This window comes from Magallana gigas, chromosome 8 (genome assembly GCF_963853765.1).
Source record: "Magallana gigas chromosome 8, xbMagGiga1.1, whole genome shotgun sequence".
NCBI lineage: Eukaryota > Metazoa > Mollusca > Bivalvia > Ostreida > Ostreidae > Magallana > Magallana gigas.
Genome location: NC_088860.1, coordinates 42,089,912 through 42,116,131, shown reverse-complemented (window position 1 = coordinate 42,116,131; position 26,220 = coordinate 42,089,912). Strand labels below are relative to the sequence as shown.

Below are 26,220 nucleotides of genomic sequence, written 5' to 3'. Positions count from 1 at the left end.
GGTCGGAGCGTAATCAAATCTATCATAAAGCCCTTTGGGCTTTGTTGGATTTGACCACGCCCCGACCGAAATCATCATCTCATAATACTCAAAGAATGATTCCTTATTCCTTAGATAAATTGATACTGATATTACACGGAAAAACTTTTTCTAATTCTTTTTTCCCTTTGAAACAAATATTGGCAGCTCTATAAAAACAAAAGTTCAGTTTTTATCTGTAGGTCACCACAATTTGTATATTTCATTGTCTTTTCTTATCATTTAAACAGGTAGTTTGTTATGTAATACACGCAATGCTAGTCCAAAACATCTTATACTCATCTCATCGCATTTCAAGCCCAATACCTCAATATCTAGATTATTTAAAATTTATTGGAAGTGAGCAATAACACGTTCAATGTTCTATGACATACAGAAAATGATTTTTTATCATCATTGGTAGAGAGTTTTTTTTTTTTAATTCATTCTAAGTAAACATTATCCATAAGCTATTGTAAAACATATTTATATTATGGAACAATCGTTTGTGTCCATAGTTACACATGTTGAAAAGCAGGAATCAAACATATCATCAAAACCGGTAGTTGGTACCTTTTAGATCCGCAAAAATACCCGATATGATGAGTTAACCAGCAGGGGACAATTAAAATGTGTGCCCATTAAAACTGTGAAATGATGTCCAATAAACGTCCGACAAAGGAATGACTGTCATAAATTAATCACCTTTTAGGCAAACATCGCTTTAAAAAGGAAACCTTTCATGTATTAAAATACATGGCCTATATATGCTTTTTAATTGTTTTTATAACATTTAGTCAATGTAACTGCTAGCCTACCATGGACAGAGCATGAAGATATTTAAATTCTTACTTTGATCCTAGTGTACATACAGCTGCCGAAGCAGGTATATCATTACACAATCTAGCCAAAGGCAGGATGGATTAGACAAGCATTAAGCATTTTTTTATGTTCAATTAAGGGAACAATCTTGACTATCAAACCCTCAACCCCCCCCCCCCCCCAAAAAAAAAAAGAATTAAAAAATTGCTTAATTGTCAAATTCACAAAGTTTGTGTAAGTAATTTTCTTTCGAATATCAAGCAGATGGTGGAAGACATGTCATACCTTTTTTACACGAGAAGTTAGAAATCTTTGTTATTTTACCCGAGTGTATTTCTGCAATTCTGTAGTGAGTTACCGTTCGTGCAAGATTAATTAATACGTATCAGACCAGGTGATTGTCATGGGTAGGTATTGTTCAAATCCCAAGTAAAGTCCTTCCCTAAAATTTGGTTATTTCAAGTTGAGAAGTTCTTTTCGGACAGATCATAGACACATAAAAATCGTTTAATATTTTCCCAAGATGATTGAGAAAAGATTGGGACACGCTTTTGCATCAGATAATTATGTAGAATTCAAAAACAGACTGTGATTATTTCTGTCTATATTTTTTGAGAGACAAAAGCGTCAGTTAAAAATACTGAAGGGGACTATATTATTGCACCTATGTCTGCATTTGAACTGAACACGTTTATCAATATATATGTTAGTTATGGTCGGAGCAGTTTCTGTTTTATTTTCAATTTCAATGCTCAGTTATCAGCTTGTTAAAATTTTCCTTATTAATCTAAACATCGTGATGTATTGCATATATTGCATATCTAATAATTCATTTTAGTATTTTTTTAAGCATTATTTATATACTTGTCTATTTGTATGCTGTAATACATGTATATTTCTTTTAATAGCTTTTTTTCGTTCAAATAGGCATTAAATGGATTTGATTCTTTAAACGCAAGATACGACAATGGTTTTTCAATTATCAATCATTGCCATTTATGACCCAATGACATTGGTTACAATAACATGGCCATTAAAACTTCGTGCAAACTTTGTTGTTTGATATCAGCAAAAATCTATAGTTTGATGTGTGAAACATGTTCTAAATCTAGTTATCCAGTTATAGTCTCCTCTCTTAAAATTTTCTCTTTAATGTTTCAATACTTTTTGGAAAAAATTGGTTACAATAACATGGCCATTAAAACTTCGTGCAAACTTTGTTGTTTGATATCAGCAAAAATCTATAGTTTGATGTGTGAAACATGTTCTAAATCTAGTTATCCAGTTATAGTCTCCTCTCTTAAAATTTTCTCTTTAATGTTTCAATACTTTTTGGAAAAGGGGAGGAACCAGTTTGTGCAAAAATATTTTAATTATATGATAACATAACTTAGGATCAATGTCGGTTACCAAAAACCATGAAATACCGACCTATCCAGCTGCTACGAGGTCGATAGACGTTGTATTGTGAATAGATAATTAGGACTCTAGATAGATATTTTTTTCTGAGTATTTTATGTAAAGTATTGAGTCGTCTGTTTTTATGACAAACATGAAATGGGAATTTTAGTTGACTGTGGTCTATACTGCTTTTACGACTTTTAAAAGATTAGCTATAGATTTCCTAATATTAAGCACAAATAAATTTTAAACTCTGAATTTTATTTTTTTTCGATCTACCATTTATCGGCTTTCTTTCTAAAGAGAAACTGAGCAAGTACCAAGACAAATGTCAAAGTTTTAGCTTCAGCTTTTAGCTCACCTGACTCAACTGAACTCTTCTGATCACATTTGTACATGGTCCGACTGTCTGTCTGTAAACGGTTTTAATTACATTCTTGACATCTTCTTTAGTTTTACATTGTTAACTTTACAAATACACAAGTCAAATTTGTGTTAAAAGCTAAAGAAGACAACATGTATGACATTATACATGCATATTTTATTACGGTACTATGGACGTATGGCGATGACTTTATGTAATACAATGTGGGTTTTTATTGGTGGACATGTGGTCTTATTCAATGACAAGATTGGATATTCGCCTACCGATGATATTCTCGCCATATGATACACTCAATCACCACGATGTGTAACAAAACTAATAAAAATATTATTTGTTAAAAAGATTTACTAAAATACTGAAGAAAAAAAACCAAAATGTTTTTTAATAACCTTTCAAATTACATAATGATAGGTATACTATTCCTTTGATAAACAAATTGCACTAAAACCTATGGAATCAGCATACTGTATCGGTGATAGATTTCAGAGGACACAGCAGTCACTTGTCTTAACAGGTAAACGTCTCTCTCGTATCTCGTTGATACCGATTCGAAAACGCACCAGTCGGGTGAATTTATTACGTCACCGACGAAGCCATGAATGACGTCATGTAAACCAAGCACAAGAAGAAAGGTGTGTAATTCACAAAGCAACTGTTTGATAGATCGGTGGAGAAATTTTAACGATTGGACTTGTTCTGAAAATGGCAAGAACGACTTTTCCTCTTGTAGTACGCTTCCAATAATTTCATGTATTGTTTTTATGATGTTGTAGTCTCTGTGTAGATCAACTATCTGCAAGAATAAACACAGAGAGGCAATATAGCAAAAGAAGTTAAGCTTGAATTGAAAATGAAATGCTTCCAATTGATTTAAGGATGTACAGCCGTTTTACCGGTAACAAACCAGTATGCGGTTTCGTCGTGCATGCGACTATTATTATCGGAATTCCAAATGTTTTTATTTTTTGTTTAAATCACGGTTCTTTGTCCTTCTTAACTGTAGTATCAAACTTCCCAAAATATAAAGGATGAATTACGGAGATAGTAATTTCAACACCCCCCCCCCATTTTCCAAGTTTCGAATACGTTTTCCAGTATCGAATCAAGCGCCCTCTATCACTTCTGACAGAATATTTTGGGGCCGATTATTTTCAAAAATGCACAAGAGGTACATGTCAATAGACTTATTAATGAAGAAGGAAAAATAATTGTGGAATTATGTTATTTAAACAAATAATATGATCGTTATTTTTATGGTACCGTTTTACCGTCAAATTGAAACTGGACTTGAACAGTTTTCATTTTGCGTTACTTTATGAAAATTAAATTTTCACGAAAACACTTTATAATAGTAATTAATGATAAGTAGTTGCCGTTTGCCTTTGTTTTGCCCGTATACCTATCAATGTATCCTGCCAAATAATACTTCTGTCGCAATGAACCGATACTAGGAAAACTGCACGTGGTTCTATCTGAAGTCGTAATTTCATTCAGAGCTCAATAGACCCCTTCACGATAACTGCGGTACTGCTCTCTTGCAGGGCAAAATGATATACTTTGCCGAAATTTCAGTAGGTAGATAATTAAACGACGTAAATGAAACAATAGACGTTACGTCATATTTCACCAAACTATGTCATTTTGCCCTGCAAAAGAGCAGTACCGCAGTTACCGTGAAGGGGTTAATTATTATTTGATATGATGCATAATCTCATTAAATGGATTACAATTACTAATTGTCCACTAAAAAGGGTTTAATAACAAACTTATTTTCATAGTTAAGTTTAATTGTTTTCACACTTTCGTTTTTTCTGCCTTGCACTTCCGACAGTTCATATCTGGGTCACATTTTTAATTTGTATATAATACGGTAAATAATCGTGCAAATGTCAAACAACTCCACACACTGATAGAATATTTATTTCTGTATTATTATTACCTAGCTTGGATGTTTTAAAACCTTAACTTCGTTTTTCACCAATACTATGTCTAAAAATTATTCGATACTGGCAAATATTCGTTAGCGGTAAAACGACTGTACATGTATGGGCTACATGTCGATATTAATGTGGATAAAAAGACATTAAAATCAAAATACTTTTACTGGTTTAGAAATCATTTTACAATATTTGACCAAAATACATGTTTTAAAAATTTCTGGAAAGGTCACTCAGATGGATTCCAACTCATGACGTACAGATTGGTGGTGAACGCTCTATCCCACTGCACTTCACTTTTAGATAACAAATTAGGGAAAGAAAACATTTATATATTTATACTTAGGTTTATTGTTTATTTCGTCTTATTACGTCACAATATGGAGGTGTCCCAAACCACCTTAAATTAATAGGGAATGACTTAGTATTCTTAGCAAACACTGACAGAAACCATATCTTTTTCAGCGATATATAAAAGGGATGGTGGACATGTAAATTGAGTATCTAAAAGCACGTTTTACTTGGCATAGTACTTACATCATTCGGCGAATCACAGTCTATACAGTGTCTGATTATTCTCAAGCAGGGCTCTGGGGTGTACAGAGACCAGTCTGATATGTATGGAGTCCGGGACGCGAGCTGTAATAAACCATTGAATGAACCATGAAAGGAGAGATAACTCTACGTTGATTTAAAACACTGCAGTTTCATTGAAATAGCCCAGTTACTTATATGAAAAACATTCTTTGAAAAGAAATCATAAATTTGATAATTATAGCTTTTTTTTTAATCGAGAAAGTTCGTAAAATTTTACAAAATTCTATCTACAGCACTTTATTTCAAATGAATTACAGGAGAAACTACTTACATATTGTTGAAAAGTAATTAATGATATCTGCTTGAACTTTAAACTCTTTCTTTGAAGTCCTCTTAATATTGCTCGGAAGTTCAACGTTGAGTTATTGTAACTATAGCAACGGAATGATGCGGTTTCCATGGATAAATGGCGACTACAGACATGAGTCGTGTGACCTTGAACATTGTTGTCAGATGTATTTAGTTTTGTGGAGTTTACGGTTTCTTCACAGTTTCTCGGGAGTCTGGTGACATTACGTAGATCTGATGGAAATTGTAAGGATCCGACTTCTTGAAGATGGAGAACAGTGGTGAACAAAGCGCAAACGATTAGCCCTATAAAAATATGACATTGAACCAATGCAAAATTTAGGGAAAAAACAGTGTTAATAATCATTTATACTGAACGAAAGGCTTTGCAGTTTTTCTTAGAATATATATTAAACATTTTAACAAATTAACATATAGAAATAAATAATTACATAGCATTTGCATGGTTTGATTATACGATGAAGACTAAGTTTCTACCTATTTTGAGGTCTTTATATACTTCTTAACATATAGTCAAAGTTAAAAAAAATGTCGTAATTCCAGCGTTACTTGAAAATTTTGAATTTCACTTTGCGTTCAATAAAAATGAAAAAAGTTTGTATCCATTGGTTAAACGATATCAAAATATATTTGTAGTTTTAATCATCTATTTGAATGGCAAACAGTATAGATATCTGCCCTCGTGCAAAAATACCAGAAATGTATTAATTATCCCACTCGCTACTGAAAGTATTAATATTCTCTTCGTTCTTGCACAGTTTCATTAACTGTTCATTTCGTCAGTGTGTGGGCTTGTGATCAAATAAAGACAACAGCTTTATTTACTTTTTCAAGACGAAGGAAGTTCCCTGCCGTTTTCTGAAACCAAACGTAAAATTCCTTACAGATCCTTCAGTTCTTGGTCCATTGATCAAGAAATGTCAATAAGGTTAAATTCAATAGATTTCAAATCTTTCTTTCGATATTTAAAGGGATGTGAATTTGTTATGTCAACATTTTCATCAAAGGTTATTTAAATCTATTGAAATATCAAAAATAGATTTCATTTTCCAAATTCACATTAAAAAGCGACAGAGACATTCGGAAAGGAATATAGGAAGTTAAAGGCAAAATAAGTTCAGATCAGTGATTAATTCAAATGAAAATCTTTTTATAGTTTCTAACTTTTTGTCCTTTAAATGAAGAAACGCAACGTCAAGACATTTTATAAAACACAGGTTTAATGTTTAGTACTGTGGTTGAAGATCATACTTTATTTAAATAGAAAATGAATCAAAATAGTACATCGTTCGCTTCTGTAGAAATCTGCCATGGATATGTATGCATATTCATGAAATTGTTCAATACAATTAATATTATCTCCTACAGATAAAACCAAAAGTATATTCCATTTATCTAAGGACCCTGAGTTTCATTTATATTAGAAGTATATGAAATGTTTGCTTTGTGTATTTGTTTTTTAAAGTGAACATTGATATTTAAATGTTAGCTGATAAATATGTGTTGGATAAATATAGATAATGATCTAAGTGTCTGATAATGTTTATGACTTTGCATAAAATACGTTCCCTGTGTACTTCTTCACGAAACTTAAACAAAAATCAAGTCTGTCAACTACCCATATATAGTACATTTACGTAGGTGTATATGTATGCAACCTGATTTTATTTACAATTTCATATTTGTGAAGTGACCATAGAAATAGTTAATATAAAAATAAAAACTTCTTTTAATATTCCACGAAATTTGTGGGATAAAAACAACAATATTATTCTACCAAAAACGATTTATATTCTTAGTTCACAATTCAATTGTGCGACTGAACAAGTTCTGTCACTGTGGGATCAGTACAGGATATATAAGACCCGTTGATAACATAATTATGATAACGTAAAACAAAGGATGGAATGTCAGCACCATAAGGTACTACAGAGTTACATGACGGTATATGATTGCTTTTGATCGGTCTCCCAATAACTATACTTGTTTATACTCCTCTTTCGAATAATGATTCTTCAATGATGTCTCGACTTTTCAAAAATGTGCCCTGTCAATAATAAGCGTACAAATTTATTTGGGATTTGGGTCTATATATAGGATCTGTATAAATGCATATCATCACCAACCAGGTCACGAGCTATAATTGACCATGTCATTGAAAGATAAGACAATAATACAGGAAACTATTGCCCTTTTCATGGAACTTATGAACTATGATGATCGCCATTGTTATACTGTCTCTTGTGTGTTTGGCTGCCGCTCAGACTCCAGGTATAATTATTTTCATTGAAATTATGTTTATTAAAAGCAAAGCATTGACTTGGCTATAACCACTCGAAATTCAACATATATGTTACCACCAAGCTATCGATTACTGTTACGTGTAAGGGCATGACCAGCACATACATTACATTAAATATAAATACATGTACTAGTAAAACATGACAAAAAAATCGTGGTAAATGTTTATCAATTTAATTAAAAAAAACTTGTGACTTTATTTTACAGAGAGAAATTACAATACGGTGTCTTTATAAATATCCTCTGACTTTTTCCTTTGTTTTCCTTTTGCAGTATGTGAAGATAAAACGAGCACGTGTCCTGAGTACGGACGCACTGTGTGTGCGGCGCCATATGATGGGTGGGCGCGGCAGAACTGCGCCCTCTACTGTGGCTTCTGTACAGGTACAGACAGCTCTATGTTCCGTAACAATTTGAAATAAGCACGTGACCAATCATCATCAACACAGTGAAATATCAAATTCATTTTGAATATTTAATGTTTAAAAGTTACCATACGGTCGGCATTGCTGTTACAGGATCGAATGCAATGTATAAATCTCTGTTGATTTTTTTTTAACTGTTTGAAAATAAATCATATTTCTTTTTTTCTGTTGGTATGTAATGCAATGTATATTGTATTGTAGACACTAGTATCATGATATCTCTAATCACCTCTTTTATGTATTAGGGAGGGTTGTTTTTTATTATGATCATTGTTTCCTTTTTGGCAATGATAAAAGAATTATTTACACCACAGGCGATGACCCTGTCTACAAATGATATTAAGAAGACAGTTTTGTTTCATTTCTTTTTTAAGGTTTTTAATCATTCAATACTAATGAAACTTCCCGGTATTTTACAAAATTTCTTGGAATAAGAAATGTTAACCCTTAAATAGTCGTATCAGTGTATTCTTTCTAAAATTTTCATGATCATACCAACGCAGTAAAAGTATGGTCTCGAGCACAGTTTAAATGATTTTGAAACTTAAAAAAAAAACTAGGTATATACAATGAACCATCCAATCTATTAAAATGTGTACCTTTTTGAAAAGAAAAAATTCTATGGCCTCCACTTCATTTGTACATACATGTAAATACACAGCAATATTTTTTTCGGCAGCTTCTACCTCCATTCCGCAGACAAGTGTGTCAGCCAAACCGGAACCGTGCGAGGACAGGATCAGTAACTGTGTGGACTATGGACACGATGTTTGCAGTAATGCGACCCTCTCTCGCTGGGCCTCACACAACTGCCGCTATTTCTGTCGACAGTGCTCATGCAAGTTTATAACGTTTGAAAATGTATGAAGATATCTCACAAAGCATATCTTGCTTTGATGCCTGGTTGAAATAAAAAGCTTTATGTGTTCTACATTATCCAAGAGAAAAAAAATGATTCGAATATTTTCTAATTTACATTTCTTTGCAGTGTTTTCCGGTTTAATGTACATGTTCCTTTTAGTAATGATATGTGAACTGATTTCTAATGAGGCTACATATAATATGAGTATTAATTTGTTTTCATACTTACAGCAGAACAATTGGCAATGGCAGACCTACACCCCTTCAAGATCGGTAAATAACGATTTGGTAATGCTTATATTATATCTTTAACTTAATTGCAATGTAAGCAACAAAAACAAGTAAATGATTCTAGTTTGCAGAAAAAAGCTGACTATAATTGATTTACATATATTCTATCTAAACATCAAGTAAGATAGACTAAGTATTTATGTGTTTTCTTTTGAACAATTAAGCAGCCATAAAAATAATATACGAACCGTCAGCAATCTAATCTACATATCACTGAATATACATGTTATCTAGACTGCAGGAACAAGCGAAGCAACTGTGCAGATTATGGTCCAAGTATCTGTAACGATCCATACCAGAAGTGGGGACGGGAGTATTGTCCTCTCTACTGTGGTTTTTGTACAGGTACAGTTATCTAGACAGTAGTACTCTACCATGAAAGAAAAACCCTCAAAATAAAATGCTCTCGTACAGTTACGAATTAAAGACTATTTATTATTCAAAAACATTATTTCTGTCTGTAAATAAACTCTCTTTAATAAAAAAATAAATCACATAAATTCTGTAATTAAGGACTGGAAACCTTCGATCGTTTATATCTTCTTTATAACATCCCACGATTAGAAAAAAACATAAAATATTTGTGAAGTTAATATAAAACGATATATGCAAATATGTATTCGCGTAACGGATAATTGATTACTGAATTACCTGCGGTAAACGATTCTATATGTCACCTTTAAGACTGCAGAGACAAAAGGAGCAACTGTGCTGACTATGGTCAAAACGTTTGCAAAGAGCCGTATTATAAATGGGGACGAGAATATTGTCCGAAGTATTGTGGACACTGCAATGGTAAAACAAGGTTTTACTTACATGTGAAATATTCTAACACATATATATTAAAATGATGTTGATATTTTCTTTAGTCGTTCTATAATTTCAATATTTTTAGACTTGCTGTATATTTCAATCATTTGTTAACGAAAGACAAAACTTCTTTTGTATATACCTTGCCTGGTTCAGTTTCTTCACCGCATGCTACAAACACTTCCACTACTCAAAAGTTGACCACCCAACCTACGGCGACACCAGTATCTACGACAGCGGCAACTAAAAGTCCTACCACTCAAAAACCTACGACACGACCACCAAGACCTACCACTACCGCCCCAAAACCTACAACACCTACACCAAGACCTACCACTCCCACTCCAAAACCTACAACACGACCACCAAGACCTACCACCCCAAAACCTACGACACGACCACCAAGACCTACCACTACCACCCCAAAACCTACAACATCTACACCAAGACCTACCACTACCACTCCAAAACCTACAACACCTACACCAAGACCTACCACTCCCACTCCAAAACCTACAACACCTACACCAAGACCTACCACTCCCACTCCAAAACCTACAACACCTACATCAAGACCTACCACTACCACTGCATCAACCACAACTTCAACTGCTTCCACTACTACTGCCGCACCCTGCATTGACAAAAGGCAGGATTGCCATGATTATGGCCAGAGTATCTGCAGTAATTCAGTATATCTATCCTGGACACTGCAAAATTGCCGCTATTTCTGTAGAAAATGCACACGTATGTGTTGTTATTTTTTTTTATTTATCATTAGTTATTTTGAATAGAATGAGGGGAAAAAATTAACAATAAATTATTACACTTTCCAGCTGAACAGTTATCCATTATTGATTCAAAGACTACAACCATACCACCTGAACGTATGTATGAAAGAAAATCATATTGCAGTATCAATTCTTTAATAATTCCCTTTTGTCTTACTGCCACTTTTTAAATTCTGAATTTTTGAAATTTGGAATTGGACGATAACATGAATCTTAAACACCATACAATAAGACTGAAACATCCTGATCCTAGGGTTCAGGTTAAAGTGCATTATAAAATGACAAAAATTGAATGTTTAAAAATCTTATAACGAACGACTGAAAAAAAAATCTTTTCAGTTTGTGTTGATAAAGTGGACAACTGTCAAACATACTCTCCTACCGTTTGTACTCAGTATCGGACTTGGGCAAGGGAAAACTGTTTAAATTACTGTGATTTTTGCCAAGGCAAGTACATGCATACAAACAATGCTTATTCGATTAGCAGTATATACATTTTATAATCTTTAATTTAACGCTTTTGCCAAAAGTTAAGCTTTCATTCATGTCACAGAAATAGTATAACCCTTCGTTATACAGTATACGCACATTATACGACCCAATAAAAATACACGAAATTACCTGTGTAATTAAACAAAATAATTAAGACCATTCAAAAATTTGTGAATTATATCGGGTATCTATGGCGAGAAAAGATGTGTATTGCTTTTTTTATATTAAAACAGGAAATGGACCCAAGTGCGTGGACAAAATTTCTAACTGCAACGCTTACGGTGCCGATGTTTGTACACAGCCGCAGTATCGCGCATGGGCAGCAAGCAATTGCAAATCGTTTTGTCAACTGTGTAAGTATTTTGACGAAAAAAGAATGAGATCTTTTTCTCGAACTACACGTATACCTAAATTTGCGTCTATGCAAAAGAATGTACGAAAGATTAATAATTTGATAGCCTTCACATGCTGTTATGCCTTAAATGAAGTTCAGTTTAATACATTCTAAAAAAATATATGCTTTGAAATATAAGAAAATTATCTTTTGTCAAGTGCTTGAATTCAGGGAAATCTGGAGCAAAGTACCAAGTATTTGATGGGAATTCACTTGGTTAGCATTACTAAACGAATTGGCAAAGGCACATCTTTCACTCATATACTTTAAAATTGACTTCTTTTTCAATGTAATGAAGATTTCGAACTTCTCTTCCAATTTTTAAAAAAAACTTGACATTGTATTCATTTTGAAATTGCACTTACCTGAGTAATAAGCACTATTTTGAAATCGATGTGAATGCTTTTTTAACAGTTGTACAACCTAATCAACATTATTCTTATTAATGATTACTGAATTGTAGGTAATGGGCAAAATTCAACGACCGTTCAGCCTTAACACCAATCTGACGTGCAAATAAAGGATAACGTAAATGTTATTAAAGGAAAATGTAAAATTATCAAGTTATGCATCTATTATGAACTTGAATGACGATTTTGGAGGACGATAACACATGAGACCACATGCTTCATTATATAATAAACTCTTATTCGTTTATGTGAAGATCGATCTATTGAGAGCGATCATGAGAAAAAAACGCATTAAAAAAAGGAAATAATGACTTGAATTTGTACCGATTGTTTGATATTTCTAATTCATGGTTTAAATTTTTAGATATTATTATACAGTATCTAGGAGTTAAAAAACAAATTATTCGTTTAATATTTGGCACAAGCGTATTTTCTTATGTTATATAACGATTACACGTCTTTGATGCATACACATGTACATGCGTTTGGATTTCAATATTGATTAAATACTTTCTAGCACTCGTTGGTTTATCAGAGTTTCTTTGAGTTAGTACTGTTGACAGAACATGTCTATAGAATATAGATATCGTAGACAATACCTGTCTATAGATAACGTAGACAGAACCTGTCTATAGATTTCGTAGACAGTAAAATATTGTAGACAGTTTATGGATAAAAATATCGTAGATAGTGCATGACTATAGATATCGTAGACAAAACATGACTTAAGATTTCGTAGACAGTACATGACTATAGATATCGTAGACAGTGGCTGTCTATAAAAATTGCAGACAGTACCTGTCTATAGATACATGTTTAGTAGACAACACATGTCTATAGATATCGTAGACAGTACCTGACTATAGATATCGTAGATAGTACCTGGTTATGTATCGTAGACAGTAACTGACTCTAGATATCGTAGAAAGTATCTGGCTATATATCGTAGACAGTACCTGTCTATAGAAATCGTAGACAGTACATGACTATAGATATCGTAGACAGTGGCTGTCTATAAAAATTGCAGACAGTACCTGTCTATAGATACATGTTTAGTAGACAACACATGTCTATAGATATCGTAGACAGTACCTGACTATAGATATCGTAGATAGTACCTGGTTATGTATCGTAGACAGTAACTGACTCTAGATATCGTAGAAAGTATCTGGCTATATATCGTAGACAGTACCTGTCTATAGAAATCGCAGACAGTACCTGTCTATAGATACATGTTTAGTAGACAACACATGTCTATAGATATTGTAGACAGTACCTGACTATAGATATCGTAGATAGTACCTGGCTATATATCGTAGACAGTACCTGACTATAGATATCGTAGATAGTACCTGGTTATGTATCGTAGACAGTAACTGACTTTAGATATCGTAGATAGTACCTAACTATACACCACTGAGATCTGACTATAGCTTCATTGCACTGTCTACGGGATGTTAATTGACAAAACGAAGCTAAATACGACATTTAATTATCATAGAGGATAATAATGTTGTCTCTTCATTAAACAAAGTAAAGCTAGGTATTACTACAGTTTAAACATACCCACTGTAAAAAAGATAATGAATTTAATAACTTATCGTTGATTTTGCTAAAAATGAAAGTAAATTTACTGATGAAAATAAAAAATAATAAAAAACCTTTGTTAAAGAATATTACTTTTTTACACTCCAAAAAACGGTGATAAAAACTAGTTAAAATTCTCTCTCTCTCTCTCTCTCTCTCTCTCTCTCTCTCATGCTTCGAGTGTCGGGAAACTAGAAACACTAGACCGCCAAACTCTTAGAACACTTTTCTTCGGTGTAACGAGAACAAAACAAGACCATCTTGATTTAAGCAGACCAAATCGTATCTGCTACTATTACGACATAAACTACTATAGTTGTAACAAAGAAAAAATGCAAATCAATGCAAAATCCAAATGCAAAACACGCAGCCTTGGGTACTATCTATTCAATCATCACAGTAAGTTCGGATACAGATTGTTGATGTTATTGGTGTGGTTGTTTTTGATGCTTAAAAAGTTGATGTGTTATGGGTGACATTTGGAAAGGGCAAGGATTTGCGATGGATACCAGTTCATGACATTGTTGGATCACTGGGTCCAAGATCAAAGCATTGTCATTCTTTCATGCATTCACAGACTGGGATACAGAGTTCGCATTTGTTGACACAGGTAAAATGACAAAATGGCAGGCTGAAATGTGTTTTAGAACGTAACAGAGGTACTCAGATTCTTAAGTTCTCCTTGTGACAGAACATATAATTAATAAACTAGAAGAACTTATACAAATCATGTACGTTCGGTCTAGCACTTCGAATACAGTAAATGACACGCGCCTTGGCCTCTTTGCTCGTAAGCAACTTCCATACAATGTCATCCCTCGATCCCTCAAGAGCTGCTCTTGTAGAGCATATTAAGAGATCTGTATTGCAATCTGGACATACTATCACCGTGTGAAATGTTCCCCTTGGACATGACACCTTTTCCCTTGTCACTGGCGTTGAGTGACTTTGATCCGGACACCCTTAATTGACTCACAGTTTATCTTAGTAATCCGTTAATTGAAGTAACTCTTTATATTTACTTTTCTATTATTCTCTATTGTTAAAAATGTTTTGTTATCTATATGTAATTGTTGGCCATGTTTAATTATTCGGCAGTTGGAGAGCGACGGTCAAGGCGCTCGTACCACCGTCTCCCGATCTCGCAGAATATTGAAATAAGTTTTAATAAATCTTGTAAAACGAATGCCGACCGACTTGTGCATTTTCCATGGGACACAATACACTGGGTCAGTTACTATGCATCCCCTTCCAGATAGGGTTGGGATAAGATTGCGGTTTATCGGTTTCACACGGGACATCCTTACCATCAATTGCGGCTTCATGTCAAAACTACTGAAATGTTGATGTAATATTAGTTGTTCTGGGGAATGCAAATGTTTCAAGTCCGAATTATTTTGCACTGCTCTTTGCACTGCAACTGCTTAGACGATTAGATCATGTACATTCAAAAATAAGCTGCAGCATGTTTTTAAACGCATGTGCAGAGTGTTCATATATGAAGTGAACATCAAATTATATCATACAACAAATTATTCTTCATAATTTCACAGAAAATAAAAACATTACTCAGAAATATTTAAAATATCATGAAAACATTATGAAAAAAAGACGCCATTTTGAAATAAGAGGCGGCCATCTTGAAAATGACCAAAACTTGAATGGCCAACGATTTTTTTTGATCAAAGTAATGTACAAGGAACCTTCATGCAAAATTTGGTGCTTGTCTCCACAAGTGAAATTTCTTGCTGAAATATTGACCTAAGCCGCTACACTAATGTTGCAATGATTGGTCTTCCTCCGTCTTCTTGACTTTAAGGCAGGGCCAAAATGTTCATATAATAAGTATTTTTATTTGAAAATCATTTTCTCGACCTAAACATATCCGTAGGAAAACCGGAATACACAAAATAAGTAAGTACAGTATATGGCCATAAGTGAGTCATCAAAATGGCCGCCGTTTTTTTTTTTCTCATTTTTACAAATGTTTGAGATGGTTTATTTTTTAAGTTTTGGTCTTTATAATGTAAAGTTGAATCATAGCCTTTTAATAGAGGCTACTCTATATTTTTACATGACGTCAAATGTCCCTGAACTTTCTATACTGTAAACATCGTCTGCTAAAACATGGCCGAAAAACGAACCACAGAAACGGTTGGTTATATCTTTACGTCAAGATGGATTCAGTCAATATAAAATTGCTGACATTATTGGAGTAAGTCAATCGAGCATAAGTAAGATTCTTTGTAAATTTAATCGAGTTGGAAACATCGAAAATTTACCTCGAAGCGGACGGCCCCGAAAAACGGATGAAAGGGGGGATAGGAAAATTTTACTTTGTGTTAAAACAGACAGACGACAAACATTAGCTGAAATAACGAATGAAGCAAACAATGTATTACCCTCTTCTGTTTCTAGCCGAACTGTTAAATGAAGATTACATGTTTCTGGCTATACAAGGAGGAAAATTCGTAAAACATTGACAATTTGGAAAGAGAATAGAAGTCGTCGGATAAATTGGTGTAGATCAAAACTTGGATGGTCTTTGGATAGACACGAAAAAAAGGAATTTTTAGTGACGAAACACAAGTTGTGGTTGAACAAAATAAACGAGTAAATGTTTTGGATTTGTCTACACCTTACAACCGGTGTACACTTTCTCTAATCAAGTGCAAAAATGTACACTTTAGGTGTACACCGTCTACACTTTGTGCAGAGCATGTGTTGGAAATTACACTCTTAATTTCAATATGGCGGCAAAACAGTAAGCTGAGAAATCGGCAGAACTTCTTTTGTCAGCACATGAAGTATGATAGAGTTGACAGCGTAATTGTAGCACATATTGCGTGTGTAAATATGAAAAGTATTGTATTTTTTAATATATATAAAGAAATTATGTTTTGTCAGCAAAAGTTAAAAGATACAATTATAGTGTATTAAGAAGTGCAAAAAGCATTTATTTTTCAATCCATATGAATGCACTAGTCCTCTAGTAATTTTACCAGATTATACTTTTCAGTTGTAAAGAAAGTAAATTCACTTTATTTATTTAATTATAAATATATTAAATAAAGATAGATGTTATACATAACATGCGCAATGTAAATCAAAGTCGGCTTCTTAAATAAAATATGTATACTTGTCTAGTAATCTTGTTTTAATACATTGTTAACATTTAACATTGCTCCTTTTCAGTATCAGGCCAAGAACTATATTATGATCTTTTTCATTGAATCTTTTCATGGTTAAAAGCAGGGGGGGGGGGGGGGGGGGCGTCATTACAATATTTATATCTTTTTACTCCAAAATGAAAATAAAATGCATGCAGGTATTAGCTTTTGCTAGCTATAAGAAAAACCTGAAACTTTTTATACTTTTTTTGTTTTTAAGTATCAGCTCAATGTCTTTTTCTCAAGTTTGTACACTGTTCGGCTGACAGTAAACAAAGGCTTTGAAATGAATGCCCGTCCTTAATACACTATATGAAACCACGAATGTCGGCTGACCCCTTTTAGCTTCGTGCTGTTATATACACTCAATACAGCGCTAAACTTGCTTATTCGTATGGTATAAATATCAACAAACGATGTGAGATAAAAAAAAAATCATGCCCTATTTGAATCTGCATTATTTTCCTTTTTATTTTTACCTGGGCCCGTAAGTGCACTCGTCCTTTTATACGATTAAACCATCGTATAATTAGGGTCTTCCGTTTTCAACGGAAGACCCTCTTGTTATTCTTCGGTTTCTTTTTATTAGGGTCTTCCGTTTCCAACGGAAGACCCTCTTGTTATTCTTCGGTTTCTTTTTATTATTAGGGTCTTCCGTTTTCAACGGAAGACCCTCTTGTTATTCTTCGGTTTCTTTTTATTATTAGGGTCTTCCGTTTTCAACGGAAGACCCTCTTGTTATTCTTCGGTTTCTTTCTATTATTATTATTATTCTTTTTATTTTTTTTTCTGACTCCTTTTCGGCTTTATAACTCAAAAAGTTTACAACCGATTTTGATGAAATTTTCAGAGGTTGTGTGCAACTATAATACCTCAAAGTTTGTGAAGTTTCTTTGAAAACATCACTTCCGTTTTTACGTTACGTCATTTTTAAAATTTTCAAAAAGTCATTTTGTCCGCGGCGTTTCTCAAAAATGCTTTAAGATAGAGGCTTGAAATTTTCAATGGTTATGATTTAATCGATTTACCTCTGTAATAAGGCTGGAAATGAAAATCTGTCACTTCCGGTCGAAACCGGAAGGGAATCAAATTTTTCGAAAAAATAAATTTTCTGATCAAATCAAAAATAAATATGTTTTTTATAGAGCTTATTAAGCTGAATCTAACACTGAAAGTCGTTTTAAAATCGGACGATGCATTACAGAGATATACGAGTTCAAAAAATGATTTTTCCGGAAATTTTGATTCCGCGTTTTTGGTTAAGAAATTAGTATCAAGTTTTTGGTTAAATTAACTTGTACCTAAAAATTAATTGTTAAGTCGTACTGTAACACATTCGGATTTTTTTTGTTAAGTCGTTCTTGAAATCGGAAAAGTTTCTGTTAAGTCGTACGTAAAATTATTCGGTTTTTGTTAAGTCGTACCAGGAATAATTCGATTTTTTCATGTTTTTATTTAAGGTACTCTTGTTATTGGTTTAAGAGCTCTGCTTCTTACAGGAACTTCCAGCTTTACTTCCGACATTAACGGAAGACCCACTCGTTGCTTTGCAACGAGCTTTGCTCTAGTTATTATACTTTTTCTTTTTTTTTCTGACTCCTTCTCGGCTTTATAACTCAAAAAGTTTCCAACCGATTTTAATGAAACTTTCAGAGATAATGTAAAACTATTATCTCTCAAAGACGTCAAAGTTTTCTTGACAACGTCAATTCCGTTTTGACGTAACGTCATTTTTAAAATTTTCAAAAAGTCATTTTGTCCGCGGAGTTTCTCAAAAACGCTTTAAGATAGAGGCTTGAAATTTTCAATGCTAATGATTTGGTCGATTTACCTCTGTAATAAGGCTGGAAATGAAAATCTGTCACTTCCGGTCGAAATAGGAAGTGAAACAAATTTTTCGAAAAAATGAATTTTCTGATCAAATCAAAAATGAATATGTGTTTAATAGAGCTTATCAAGCTGAATCTAACACTGAAATCCGTTTTAAAATCGGACAATGCATTACAGAGATATCGGGGTTCAAAAATTGATTTTTCCGGAAATTTTGTTTCCGCGTCCTTGGTTTAAAAAATAGCGTAATGTTCAAAGTAAAGTTAACTCGTACCAAAAATAATTGTTAAGTCGTACTTGAACACATTCGGATTTTTTTGTTAAGTCGTTCTTGAAATCAGGAAGGGTTTTGTTAAGTCGTACTTAAAATCATTCGGATTTTGTTAAGTCGTACCAGGAATATTAGATTTTTTTCATCTTTTTATTTTAGTTACTCTTGTTATCGGTTTATGAGCTCTGCTTCTTACAGGAACTTCCAGCTTTACTTCCGACATTAACGGAAGACCCACTCGTTGCTTTGCAACGAGCTTTGCTCTAGTTATTATACTTTTTCTTTTTTTTTCTGACTCCTTCTCGGCTTTATAACTCAAAAAGTTTCCAACCGAATTTGATGAAATTTTCAGAGATATTGCGAAACTGTTATCCCTCAAAGATGTTAAAGTTTTCTTGACAACGTCACTTCCGTTTTTACGTAACGTCATTTTTAAAATTTTCAAAAAGTCATTTTGTCCGCGGCGTTTCTCAAAAACGCTTTAAGATAGAGGCTTGAAATTTTCAATTGTTATGATTTGGTCGATTTACCTCTGTAATAAGGCTCGAAATGAAAATCTGTCACTTCTGGTCGAAACCGGAAGTGAAACAAATTTTTCGAAAAAATGAATTTTCTGATCAAATCAAAAACGAATATGTGTTTTGTAGAGCTTATTAAGCTGAATCTAACACTGAAAGCCGTTTTTAAATCGGACAATGCATAACAGAGATATCGGGGTTTAAAAATTGATTTTTCCGGAAATTTTGATTCCGCTTCCTTGGTTTAAAAAATAGCTTCAATGTTCAAAGTAAAATTAACTCGTACCAAAAATAATTGTTAAGTCGTACTTGAACACATTCGGATTTTTTTTGTTAAGTCGTTCTTGAAATCGGAAATGTTTTTGTTAAGTCGTACTTAAAATCATTCGTATTTTGTTAAGTCGTACCAGGAATAATTCGATTTTTTCATCTTTTTATTTGCGTAACTCTTGTTGTTGGTTTAAGAGCTCTGCTTCTTACAGGAACTTCAAGCTTTACTTCCGACATTAACGGAAGACCCACTCGTTGCTTTGCAACGAGCTTTGCTCTAGTTATTATACTTTTTCTTTTTTTTTCTGACTCCTTCTCGGCTTTATAACTCAAAACGTTTCCAACCGATTTTGATGAAACTTTCAGAGATAATGTGACACTATTATCCCTCAAAGATATCAAAGTTTTCTTGACAACGTCACTTCCGTTTTTACGTTACGTCATTTTTAAAATGTTCAAAAAGTCATTTTGTCCGCGGCGTTTCTCAAAAACGCTTTAAGATAGAGACTTGAAATTTTCAATGGTTATGATTTGGTCGATTTATCTCTGTAATAAGGCTCGAAATGAAAATCTGTCACTTCCGGTCGAAACCGGAAGTGAAACAAATTTTTCGAAAAAATGAATTTTCTGATCAAATCAAAAACGAATATGTGTTTTGTAGAACTTATTAAGCTGAATCTAACACTGAAAACTGTTTTAAAATCGGACGATGCAATACAGAGATATCGGGGTTTAAAAATTGATTTTTCCGGAAATTTTGATTCCGCGTCCTTGGTTTAAAAAATAGCGTAATGTTCAAAGTAATATTAACTCGTACCAAAAATAATTGTTAAGTCGTACTTAAACACATTCGGATTTTTTTTGTTAAGTCGTTCTTAAAATTAAAAAAGGTTTTTGTTAATTCGTACTTAAAATTATTCGGATTTTGTTAAGTCGTACCAGGAATAATTCGATTTTTTTCATCTTTTTATTTTAGTTACTCTTGTTATTGGTTTAAGAGCTCTGCTTCTTACAGGAACTTCCAGCTTTACTTCCGGTATTAACGGAAGACCCACTCGTTGCTTTGCAACGAGCTTTGCTCTAGTTTTATTATTATATTTCTATGTTCATTGTATGCTGCTGAAAAAATAACAATATGTTGCAGTTTTCTTATCAGTTTCTTTCTCTTATAGTCTGTCTGACCTGAAGCTAATTGGAGGTGTATCCGCTTGGAAAGCAAAAGAGTTTGAAAAAGTAAATGGTTGGTCTAATATGTTTAAAAATTGGGGCGGCGAGGATGACGACATGAGCTACAGGTCAGTACAGAGTTGACAATTGTCCCGATCTGAGTCTCACTTTTACAAAAGGAACCTATAGTGGAAAAGTGAGACTTAGATCAAAAGGGAGCTCGTCTAAGTTTTATGGCCCGGGGGCCAGGATATTTTGCAATTGACCAACATGGACTACATTTCCTAAACCAATAAGTTTACATACAAGATATGTAGGTAGAAAATCCATTTTCTTTTTCAGAATAGCCGCCAATCAATCTTTCGCTACCCCAATTCTATAGCTAAATTCAAAATGCTTAAACACAAGCGGACACCTGTTAACACAGCAAGGTATGTATGAATTATAATATTTTTGAAAATCCACCATGTCATCAATAGAAAAGTCATACTACATAGAGATGCTTCGTTCGTTTAATTTTTTCATGAAAGTTAATTACATATCTAATAGTTTTATAAGGCTCTGTTATCGAATTTTGTTGCTTTTTTGTAGACACAGAATGTTGGAAGACAGTGGAACGCGATTTAAACATGACGGATTATCGACTTTTATTTTTAATCCTCCTAGAATTGAAAAACACCATCTTTTCACTAAAATATTAGTTCCTACTTGAATAATAAAATTAAAGGCAACTTTAGATCACAGAGTCACTCAGGTGACCTATTGCAATTCGTCTTCGTCCGTCGTCGTGCGAAAACAATTTACATTTTCAACTCTTTCTTAAAAACGACAAGGCTTATTGTTACAAATTTAAGTGTGAATAAACTCTACGATGAGAGGAATTTGAATCATGAATGTAAGGGCTCTACTACCCACAAGCGACGCCAAATACGCAAAAAAGCCGATTTAAAAAAAAAAATTTCTCTACTTCCAAACAAAACGTTTTCATGTATGGTTATGATACCCATGAAGCTTTCTACCAAAATTGTGAAATTCAAGGCCCCTTGGCCTTGTTCATGCATGGCCTTGTTCATGCTCTAGGGTTGGGGCAATTTCACCACATAGTAAAAATGTATTAAAGATTAGAAAATATGTTACATTAAAAGTTTAAAATTTATCAATTTAAACTTAACTATAACAGTTTTAAACTGTAATAGTTAAGTTTAAATTGATTAATTTTAAACTTTTATTGTAACACTTATGCTTAACATGAATTTATAATTCATGATATTTTTGATTTTATATTTTGGATTATTTCTAGTATTCAATTAGGATTTCCCTCACGTATGAGTAAATTTTATTTTATTTTAGTTTAATAATATCTACTATTTTGCACAATTTCCCGTAAGTATTTTTCGGAAAACCTTTTTTTTTCTTCTCTTTGTTACTTAATTCATTCGCACATCTTTTGTAAACTTAGGATGACATTCTCAATTAGAAGAGATTTTGACAAGCTGTTAGATACCAAGAAAAACATTCTTATTTCGGTTTCTTTGGAAGTAAATTCCTTTGCGCATTTGGCTTGACACTTCGAAATTCCACGTAGATAAACGTATTAATTTTGTTTAGGCTTCAAGTTAATCCTGTCTTTGTTATAGGTCTTCTTTGCGGAAATGCGAGTAATTGTTGTAACAGTGTCAAGCATCAAAGAAATTTTGCCGAAATTGGGCGTTAACCTTTTTAAAATGAGTTACCTGATTTGTCAATTTCAAGTCCGTAGAGTGACCGCGTTGGTAAGTGATTTTTACGAAATCACTTTCCAACTTGCGGCTCATCGAAATAAATATCTTTAATTAATTTCTAAGGATTTTAATTTTGATTTCTCAGGTAAGCTCAAAATTATTTCTTAGTACTTTTTTATCATATTTATTATTTAGAAAATCTTATTTTACGATTATTTTGAAAAGTTTTTTATTATTATTATTTCAACTTTAAATTTTACCGCGCTAAATTAAAAGAACTCTTCTGTGCTAAGAGATAAACAAGTTAACGTATACAAAACGAAAATAGAAATTTTTCCGTTAAATTTGCAAAACAAGTGTAAGTCATTATTTTATCATATTTTTCGATATTTTATTATTAATCAACTATGTTCACACTTTGGAATCATGTTTTAGGTAAGCGCTATGCTTGATGTTGTTTTGATTTCTTTTTATGTCTATATATAATTGTTTATCTGTTTATTGTGTTTCGGAACTTTTGTTATCTCTTTGATTTTATAACATGCTTTTATTATTTGTGAATTTCATTCATTTTCTTTATAACACTTTCCAACTTGCGGCTCGTCGAAATAAACATCTTTTAATTAATTTCTACGGATTTTGATTTTGATTCTTCAGGTATTGTGAACGTGAGTACATCACATATAGCCACAAATATTCAGAGCTATTCCCTAAGCATCACGACGGTGAAAACCAGAGTGTGATAAATATTCTTCTCTACTCCCTTATATATCTGTTTAAATATAAATGCATGGATAATGTCCATGAAGTCTTCCTAAAAAAATGAAATTTATGACCCCTATGACAGAGTTTTAGGCCCTAGGGTGGAGCCAATATCAATGTAGCCATATAGTAAAAATGTATTTAACCTAAAAAGTATTCTTCTCTCCTCCCATACATATATATTAAAAACGTAATGCATGTTATGATGCCAATAAAGTCTTCTACCTAAATTGTGAAATGTATGACCACTGGAACAGGGATTTAGGCACTAGCGTGGAGCCAATATAACCAAATAGCCAGATGTATTAAACCTTAAAAATCTTTACTTACACACATAAGGGTTAAAATTGAATATATGGTTATGATGTCCAGGCACTCCTCTACCTAAATTGTTAAATTTAGGACCTCTGGCCCAGGAGCTAAGGCCGAAGGGGGGTCAATATGGCCATAAAGTGTTAATGCATCTAATGCTTAGAAATCGTCTTTCCTCTCACACATCAGTAAGAAAAACCTGACCTGATAATTACATGTATGTTAACAAGAAAGTCTCCTACAAAAGTTGTGAATTTCATGTCCCATGGAATATTGGTATGGACTCTAGAACGGGGTCAAAATGAATTTATATTGTTAATGCGTATAATGTTTAAAATTATTTTCTCTACTCGATCCCACACACCTATAGGGAAAACTGAATCCATAATTTGGTAGACAAGGAAACCCTTTTCCAAAATTTAAAAGAATCATGTCTCTCGAGGTAGGGGTTCAGAGTCTAGGGCGGGGCCAAACTAGTCATATATTAATGCATTAAAAATTTAAAAAGATCGTGTGCTGATATACTGAATAAACACTGACAAAGAATGAAACTAAAGCATTCTATCAAAATATTTAATTAATTTCATGTCTCCCAATGCAGAGATTTGAATTTAGGGCGAGGACAAAACACCCATACATTGTATAGGGAAGTAATTCTTAATGCAAAACGTGGTCATTACATTTTAATGTATATAAAATGTAAAAAAAAAAAACAAAAAAAAAACAAAAAAACGTCTACTGACAGAACAAAAACTGACTGCATATTAAGAAAAACACATTAAAGCTGTCATCTTTGATAATATTTTATGTCTTCAACATGTAGGGCTAGGGTAATGGCTCGGGGTGGGGGGAAGTTAATTCACATAAATAAAAAAGTGAAAGAATGAAGCTGTCTACCAAAATAGTTAAGATATTGTGAAACCATTTGAAAAGAAATCAGGAATGGGGGTTATAACAGTTAATGGAGTTATCTTCCTTTGCTTCTTCATTTTTTGTAGTTAATCATTGTATATAATGTAATTAATACGTTGTTCAGTTCAAACAAGTTATGCAAGTAATTTTATCATTTTAAACCAAAAAGAGTATTTAATTTTTAAAAATCAACAAATAGACTTGTTAATAGTGAAAAAATAGTAAATAGGCTAGCCAATATCACTGATAAGCAGTGCATGTAATCTGATTTTAGTATAAATGCCAGATGGTGACTATATGTCAATGGAAGTTGATCATTCAAAAGCTATAGCAGATTTGATTAACACTTAATAGTTAATAAAGCTGGTTTTTGTGTTTAAATGCCAACAGGGGGAGTTTCTGTCCGACCCTGAGGATGGGGGATTGTTTTAAGTTAAACATGTATGCTAGCCACTTTGTTTTTAGTATATTTATGAAAACATATACACATGAAACCTATTTTGAAAGTTTACAAATACAATGTATGGGCGAATTATTTTGCCTCTTTTCACCATCAGGTCATGCACTCTATTATGGTCTTTCAGGTTTTTTTGCTAAAATTATAGGTTTCTTAGTTCTTTTTGAAATATTTCAAACAGGGAGGTGATACTAATTACAATACATGTATTATAATTTTTTGCACTATAGAATGAAATATAATTAAATGCACACACACACACACACACACACACACACACACACACACACACACACACACACACACACACACACACATATATATATATATATATATATATATATATATATATATATATATATATATATATATATATATGATACTTCTCGACAAGTTTGTGTAAGAGCTTTGTAACTCAGGTGACCGTTAAAGCGTATTGTCCTCTTGTTCACGTTTAAAGTGTTATGTTGTCTATTCATACTTAAATAAATAGACTGTGTTGATAAACTCTAACTTTCAACCAGATATTTCCAAAACATCTAGAACTATATTGTTTAATTGTTAATCAATATTCATCGGAGAGAATGTTTGTAGAACAAGATGTTGTCCATAAGTAAAATCACAGCTGTGATAAAATCATGAAAACGCAGCGTAAAGTGGCCCATGTTATCTGTAATATCTACATATTTTAATAAAGTCATTTAAACTTCAAAGCAAAAGCATATGACCTGTCAAAATAATATATTTGAAAAGCATGTTGTAAGGGTGGTCAGAGCAAGCCTTTGGCATAATATGTGGATTTAAGCGGTTTGATTTTTAATTCCTAAATACTTAATTCACACTGAATGGTATTTTATTTCCTTGAATAAATCATGATTTTTTTCGTGTATAATAGAATGATCTATTGGATTGCTTTTATTTCGCCATGCAAAAGTGTAAACTACAACAGTGGAGATTACAAAAGATGTTGACTGAAACCGTCATTCTTGTCAGTCTATT

General features: G+C 32.9%; 1 protein-coding gene, 1 long non-coding RNA gene and 1 other non-coding gene across 3 annotated transcripts; 2 read left to right on the top strand and 1 right to left on the bottom strand.

The window, feature by feature from the left end:
• Positions 1–2,839: 2,839 nt before the first annotated feature.
• LOC105347191 (uncharacterized) lies at positions 2,840–5,750 on the bottom strand. Its single transcript, XR_010708931.1, has 3 exons — positions 5,432–5,750; positions 5,101–5,202; positions 2,840–3,419 (listed from the first exon to the last, which is right to left on the bottom strand). It is a non-coding gene; the product is annotated as an uncharacterized lncRNA (long non-coding RNA).
• Positions 5,751–7,487: 1,737 nt separating this feature from the next.
• LOC105347173 (zonadhesin) lies at positions 7,488–12,767 on the top strand. Its single transcript, XM_011456118.4, has 11 exons — positions 7,488–7,740; positions 8,044–8,154; positions 8,875–9,033; positions 9,288–9,329; positions 9,582–9,692; positions 10,032–10,142; positions 10,314–10,904; positions 10,994–11,044; positions 11,288–11,395; positions 11,674–11,793; positions 12,298–12,767. The coding sequence occupies exons 1-11, from the start codon at positions 7,683–7,685 to the stop codon at positions 12,330–12,332; spliced, it is 1,497 nt and encodes a 498-aa protein (XP_011454420.3). The 5' UTR covers positions 7,488–7,682; the 3' UTR covers positions 12,333–12,767.
• An 8,225-nt stretch (positions 12,768–20,992) lies between these two features.
• On the top strand, positions 20,993–22,253 carry LOC105319086 (uncharacterized). Its single transcript, XR_010708910.1, has 3 exons — positions 20,993–21,185; positions 21,400–21,488; positions 21,649–22,253. It is a non-coding gene; the product is annotated as an uncharacterized protein (transcript).
• Positions 22,254–26,220: the final 3,967 nt, after the last annotated feature.